Here is a 7,308-nt window from a genome sequence, read left to right as displayed (position 1 = left end):
GTAGGAGTAATAAAAGATTAGGGTTAGGGTTAGGTTTAGGGCTAGGATTAGGTTCATTATTAGGATTTGGATTAAGGCCAGGGGAAGGGGACGGGGTAATTGCCCAGAGGGTAATTGCCCTAGACCCCCGTCTTATTTCCTCACCCACTCCATCACCTCCAGCCCCACATAGAAAGGGAAATAAAAAATTTTCCAGGGCAATTTCAAAATATCGTCAATGTTCACACTATGCTCTTACGGTGTCAAATATGTAGAATCTTTGCGGAGGCATGTACAAGGCTATCTCACCACTCTTGAACACCTGTAGGAGGCACACGTACCGACAACTTTTTGGCACTTTGAAATCAGTGATGAGATTGTGCACGTACTCCAAATCCCTCGCGTATCGATCGATACTGACAAGACCGTTCCCTTGATCCACCAAGGCTATAATGACCGAATCATCTCGACAAACTGCCGGGTAGCCATCCCTACCATTTTCCCTGAAGACTTTCTTTATCTTCCCATTACCATCAAGGCATATGACACGATTGAGCACACCGCATATCAGGTTTCCCGTTGTTAGAAATGAGACTATTTGCATTGGTGAGATATGTAATTTATCATACATTATTTCTCTGAAAGCCTTCCCTCCCCGTGGGGTAAATACTTGGATCTTTTGGCGTATGTCACAACTCACGTATATATTATCACCTCCGTCAACAGTCACACTATCAGCAGCTGTTAGCTGGCTTCCAGTCTCGAACGTGACGTCAAGCTTCTCCCAGTGTGGAGTGTACAGTGATATCTTGTAGATTTTACCACGTAGGCCCAAAACACTTCGTCCGTCAGACAGGAATGCCATTGAATAAGCAAAAACATGTTCCATCACCGTCTGTTGTAACTTGCCATCAGGGGAGTAGAGATAGATTCCACTTTCATAACTTCCCATCCTGCCCATCGCCATTTTCCCGTTTGGTGTTGCTGCTATACACCTCATGCGGCAGGTAGGTCCTACACCAGTGAGCTTTACGTCTGCTTTGACTTCCCACTTGTAATCTTTTAGCTCACCGAGACAAAGTTCATTGGCCTTCACGTGTTTACTGAATGAAATCCTCTGAGCTCGTTCTTTCACACGTCTAGGTATTTGGTCGTCTGGATCATTTCGTCCCAGGAGATTCGTCAAGTTTTCGCGCAGCGTGTCGTGTGCAAACAATGCGTCTTTCTCCAGAGGTGCCTTCATACCATTAGTGACAAGCTCCTCCGTGGAGGTTATGTGACGGATTGTTCGCCGATGCTCTTCATCCATGTCGTATAATTCCTTCTCGAATTTTTCAGACCATCGTTTCACTTGACCTTTCAGCGCTTCTTTTCTGTCTGACAATAGTTGAATGCATTCCTCGTATGCCTTGTCAATGTCATCATTTACCTTTTCCAATATGTTTGCTATTTCATTGCGTTGTGTGGCTATGAACTTGATATGGTTTTCAACAGTCGTTTTCTTTGAATTTACTCTTTCTTTCAACTCCTTGATATTTTTGAGAATGTTTTCCTCATGAATAGGTGCTCCTTCCACCTGATGACCAGCTTGCGAATGCTCCAACATCCCGCACTTACAGCAAATGTACTCCCGACATCCGATACAGTAACAGTCTTCATCATCGTTAGGGTGTTTCTTACACTTTCTTCTCCTCTTAAGCCGAACTTTTCCCGAGAGCACCTCGCTCATGGGCACCACTTCGTGGTTGGAGAGCGCTTTCCAGGTGGAGTGGTTTTTCTCACACGATTTACACATATATTTCCCACAATCCTGACAGTGGGACACAGCTAGCGGTTTTTCGTCCATCTCACAAACTGTGCATGTTGGGTTCTCGGTTTTCAATGCCTCCAAAAGAGAACTCACTGGTTCGTTTGTTTGTAACTTACCAACACCTCCACTGGGTAAGGGTGCTCCTCTCCTGCATACAGGGCATTTAAGCGTTTGTTGGTTGGGTTGAGCTTGAAAGATATACTCCAAGCAATCTTCGCAGAAAGTGTGTGAACATGCCAATTCTTTAGGCTTGTTGAAAAGTGTCAGGCAAATAGGACACTCGAGATCTTGACTAATGACTTTATTAAACGTTGCCATAGTTTTGGTCTGTTGAACAGAAAAAAGAGCCACAAGACATAATAATTAGGTATTATTTGGTATCAGGCAGTTCTAGCAGAATTTTAGCAAACAAGAAATATAAGAAGTAATACATGTTAACAAATATCATATTTAGGACAAGAAAAGGAAAAGGGAAAGATCGAATAGCGATACGAGGCAAAGATTAATTCAATGCATTCACTTTTCAATTCATTTCATACTATTATTTCATGATAACAATCAATAAATTGCATCTGTATAGTATAAAACGTTTGCAAAATGTATCAGGTAGGTACACAATTCATCGAAAGTTAGAGACTTTTTGGAATAGAATCCATCCTTAAAAAAATCATGTCGTACATTGATAAACAATCGCCTGCACTGTTGGTATGTTTCATGTGAAAGGGATTAGGATTAGAACCTACTGTATGTCTGCTGACTCTGATGGTTGATGAACAAAAGAGCTTGAATATCAAGTAAGTGCAACCTTAAAGAGAACTAGAAAATAAAAACAAGCCCTATATGGTCGAGTGGTGAATGAAAGCCTGGGCGTATTCTTTCACCTTTTGTCTTTAAGAAATGGGTTTCCCCACATTCTGGCAGAGACACTTGCTTTAGAGGGACCAATACGTTAAAGGACAAGTTCACCTTCATAAACAAGGATTGAGAGAGTGCAACAATATTAGTAGAACACATCAGTGAAAGTTTCAGGAAAATTGGACAATCGATGCAAAAGTTATGAATTTTTAACATTTTTGTGTTGGAACCGCTGGAAGAGGAGACTACTACAGCTTGTGAGTCATATGCGTACAACAGTATAAAGAAAATATAGAAGAAAATTCAACATATTTTCATTTTTTTCGCATAATAAAAAAGCACACTGCAAAAAGTCCGGTGTTAAATAGTGAACACCGAGCTGGTGTTAAATTTTCGGTGCTCATTTATGGTGTTAAATTAACACCCCCGGGTGTCATTTCCAAATTTTAAACTGTTTTTTGAAGAGTTTCTTAGTAACTGCACTTCTTGTTGATTTTTAATTTAAACAAGACGATCAAGAATTTTACATTAAAATACTAGATTTTTGAAAATATGTGAAAATAAATTTACACCAAAGTAACACCAGCTGGTGTGGTCCCTTATTGAAGCTGGACGGGTGTTAATCCATTGATATGAACACCAACAAATATAAAATCAACACCATGTGGTGTCATTTTTTAATTAACGCCAGTACAGTGTCAAAATAACACCAGATACAGTGTCAAATTAACACCACGAAGTGTCAGGTGAACACTTTTCAACACCATCACAGTGGATTTTTAACACCTGTGGGTGTGGTCCTTTATTGAAGTTTGATCGGTGTTAGATTTAACACCCGTGGTGTTAAATCTAACACCCATGTTTTTACAGTGCACTTGACTTGCCTCTTTCTAAAGGCAGGGGGAATAATATTACCCATAAAATTTGTTGGTAACGAGTCAAGGGAATGTATACTTGTTTCAAAAGATGGAATTTTGTGAAATTCTCTTTATATTTTCCATTTATTGTTGTACGCATGTGACATAACTTATTCATACACCGCAGTAGTCTTCTCATCCAGCGGTTACTGCACAAAAACTTCAAAAATTCATAACTTTTAAACGGATTGTCTGATTTTCCTCAAACTTTCAATGATGTGTTCTACCAATATTGCTACTTTCTCTCAATCCTTATGTTTATGAAGGTGAACTTGTCCTTAAAGCATGCATATGTTTATGTGTGTGTTTGTGTGTGTTAGGGGGGGGGGGCTGGCATATTTCATGGACCAAACGGAGAGAGATCAATAGAGAGGATTATGCAAAAGAAAACACCTGACATTTGTGGCCGAAATAGCAATACAAGAAATATAAATATCAATCCCAAGAAATGATCATTCATAGTTCAAAGTGCTTACGAAATATAGTAGCTGTTGATTGAGGAGCCTCTTCCCTGAGCGTGAGGTGCATTAACTATATGTAATTAGGTTCTTGTCCACTCGTACAAGGCACTGTCGTCAAATTACACATGTTTTGAATATTAATTCCCATCTTCTGCACACTCTTATGTACGTGAAACGACACATTGGAAATCCAGAATCATGGGGAAACTATATGGTTGCTGGATTTGAATAATCATATTTTTCATATAATTTGCTGTTTCTGCATAGTGCAATTTAACATATCACTTGAAAATATACCAAGTTATGCAAATCATTTTTTTTTTTAGTAAAAAATCATAGTGACAGAAAACAGAGTTATGAAAAAAGTGAAGTTACGATGCAGGGGGGTCCCCAGTAAACAAAGACTAATGTTTGGGGCCTCAATAGATACACAGAAAGAGTAATAGGCCTAGTTTTGATAAACTATCGATGTGATTAGTTACAACAAAACAATAACTATTTCACAAATCAAAGCAATAACAGAATGAACACATATCACGCTAAGAAGAAAAAAGGGATTGCGAAAGTTGAAGATAAAGAGAAAGAGTAAGAGAGAAAAAATATGGTCGATCTCTATTCGCAGCCTAAAGAGGTACATTAGAAAACTATTTCTATAACTAGTGGTCACGTTTCTCTTTTATAACTTTCTCATTCTCTTGTCTAATTATCATAACATTTTTATTTTATGTCAGCTTCGAGCGTTACGGAATTGGCGAGACTATACTATTTATTTGTGATTCATTCCTTATTTGCATACAATGGTTATCTCCGTTGAACGCCTTGTTCGATGTTTTGAAGACCCTGGTCATGCTGGTATTTCAACTTATTATATTGGATCTCCATTGTCTTTACCTTGTAATGTGCGTCACAAAATATCCGTTTTTGATCATGCTAATGCACGTTCATGTCTTTAAAATTCCACTACTTGTATACCATTAAAACAACTTCAAGTTCTTATAATAACAACGATCAAATGATACTGATATTAACGTGATGAATTTGATATCTATTTGTATTTACTTTATTGTACTAACCCCATGTACCATGTTTATCTGCTTTTTCAATCAAAAAAAAATGATCATTGTTACTTTCCAATAATCTTTCGTTATTTGGATATGGAAAATGAAATTCTCAGAATTGATTCTACTCAATTTCTGGGGTTATCAGTTTCCTTGTATAGCATTTAAATCCAAGCACATATTTACCGGCGACAACTAAATTCACCAAGTTTGTCTCCTACTCTGATAGTACGGGAAATAGTTTTATTAGATTTATCTGCCAACGTTCCAAGAAAATGTGTTGTCAAGAGAGACATTGACGAATTTAGTCAGTAACTGCAAAATAGCTTCAGTTGTAGGGCTCTCATCTGCTTATATTGGATTGGGAAGATCATTTAAGATTTTTCAAACTAAGAGATAACTTGTTGTCTTTCACCAAATCAATAACATGAATGAATTAATCGCTTGATTCGGTAACAAGTTCAGGAGCTGGAGAAACGCTGGAATGGGAGTAAAATATATAATGGAATCAACAACGAATAGTATACGTGGTATACACTGCTATATGATTGCGATTTTAATAACGTTGATGAAATGAGGAATATTAGTGGCCCCAAAAATTTTTTATGGCGATCCGTTGTGCACTTTTAAAACTACATAACAGGCATGAATAACTTGCGTGATCAAGTAATGCTTCATGTGCTTACCAAGTATGCTGCGCTTCCGGGTTGAATTTTGTTGATTTTCTGTCGGGCTCCGAAGAGTAGTGATGCATAAAATCACAACCTACTTTATGTTAGGCCTGTAGGAACGTGAGAACAGAAATTAGAATGAGTGCGGTCTTACTCTAAAGACTCAAACAGAGTACTGAGAGTTAGTTATTAGAAAGAAAGATGTATTGCGAGGCTCTCAAAAAATGGCGGGACGATTCAAAGGAAGTCAGTACTTACCGTATGACCTTTTCACTGGGACCCTATTATTAATAGTTGCGGGTTTTCCCCAAACATCTCATATACACCCTGTGTATGTGAAAGTCACAGAGCACGATTTATTTTTTTTTCTTTACAATGTAAAATGATAACTTCAAGAGATAATCCGAGTAAAATGAGATGGAGAATCTTCAGCAGATTATTTTCGTTTGACTGTCGGCATATCGTGTAACATGGCATCCTATTTTACGTCAATTTCAATGTAATTTCGTCATTGTCTTTCTTTTCAGCATTTTTTCCAAGGTGACTTAATACAAAATAGACACGGGCAAATTATTATCATTTCAGATTTCTTAATAAATAACAATTTACCTGTCTTGGAAGCCCTTTGCAAACTTTATTTTCCTCTAATACGTCTGCACCATATAGGGCAGAGAGAAATGTTTCCAATGAGGGCGAAAAAAAAATAAATGGGACACTTCATGGACCATACGAAAGGGCAACACCATGAAAGACCGAATTTGAAAGGCTGTGTTTCTTTGAGTGAGGATTACATAAATTGTGTAAAGGTGCATTCATATCATTATGATGCAAACAAAAGGAGAGCCAAATAAGACATAACCAATGACAAGACGAGCATGCCAGCAGCACAGAGTTGAAAAACCCATTCAAAAATTAATGACAAAAATATGAACTTGTATGCATCACCTTTGCTAATGGAACTGAAGTGAATCATATAGTTTAAAAAGAAATGGGGGATTACTTGTCGGTTAAAATGATCAAGAAATTAGTAAGTTTAGGAGTGACTACCAAGGATGAAAAGAGGGAGAGATTAAGTACGCATACTGAGAATACCCAAAAATAGAAAATGATAAAAGTGACACAGTTCAATAGAAATCAAACATTCATTTTATTTTCATTTTAGTCGGGTGAATTAATATATCACAGCTTTGACGTGTTTACATTATATACAATATATATATATATATATATATATATATATATGAAGAGTTTGTTTGCAAAAACCGATAAGTCCATATTTGCCAAATGGAGATATTTGCGATTAAAGGTTAAGAAAAATAAAGAGAATAATAAGAAAATTTTTGCTTTTTTTGACCATAACTTCAAAAATATACGTTTATATGTAGTGACCAATATATTATTTAAAAGGTATTATTTTGTTCATTATGACAGAGATCGTACTTCAAAATCTTCAAAAATGGACTTATCCGTTTTTGCAAACAAACCCTTCATATATATATATATATATATATATATATATATAACGTGAAGCGGGCTTGGCCTCGTACGTGGTGGGTA

At 37.1% G+C, this 7,308-nt stretch overlaps 1 protein-coding gene across 1 annotated transcript; it reads right to left on the bottom strand.

Annotated features, from left to right (window-relative positions):
• LOC139720329 (uncharacterized) lies at positions 1-6,097 on the bottom strand. Its single transcript, XM_071631696.1, has 2 exons — positions 5,767-6,097; positions 1-2,116 (listed from the first exon to the last, which is right to left on the bottom strand). Exon 2 carries the CDS (start codon positions 2,105-2,107, stop codon positions 227-229), a length of 1,881 nt encoding a protein of 626 aa, XP_071487797.1. The 5' UTR covers positions 2,108-2,116; positions 5,767-6,097; the 3' UTR covers positions 1-226.
• Positions 6,098-7,308: the final 1,211 nt, after the last annotated feature.

The sequence above is a fragment of the Diadema antillarum genome, unplaced genomic scaffold, assembly GCF_040938485.1.
Source record: "Diadema antillarum isolate AM-2024a unplaced genomic scaffold, OU_Dant_1.0 scf00000010, whole genome shotgun sequence".
Lineage (NCBI taxonomy): Eukaryota > Metazoa > Echinodermata > Echinoidea > Diadematoida > Diadematidae > Diadema > Diadema antillarum.
The sequence above is the reverse complement of the archived record's forward strand: the minus strand, read 5'-3'. Positions and strand labels throughout refer to the sequence as shown.

Coding starts and splice junctions, on each gene's coding strand:
- LOC139720329 (XM_071631696.1), bottom strand. CDS start 2,107: ATGGCAACGTTTAATAAAGTCATTAGTCAAGATCTCGAGTGTCCTATT.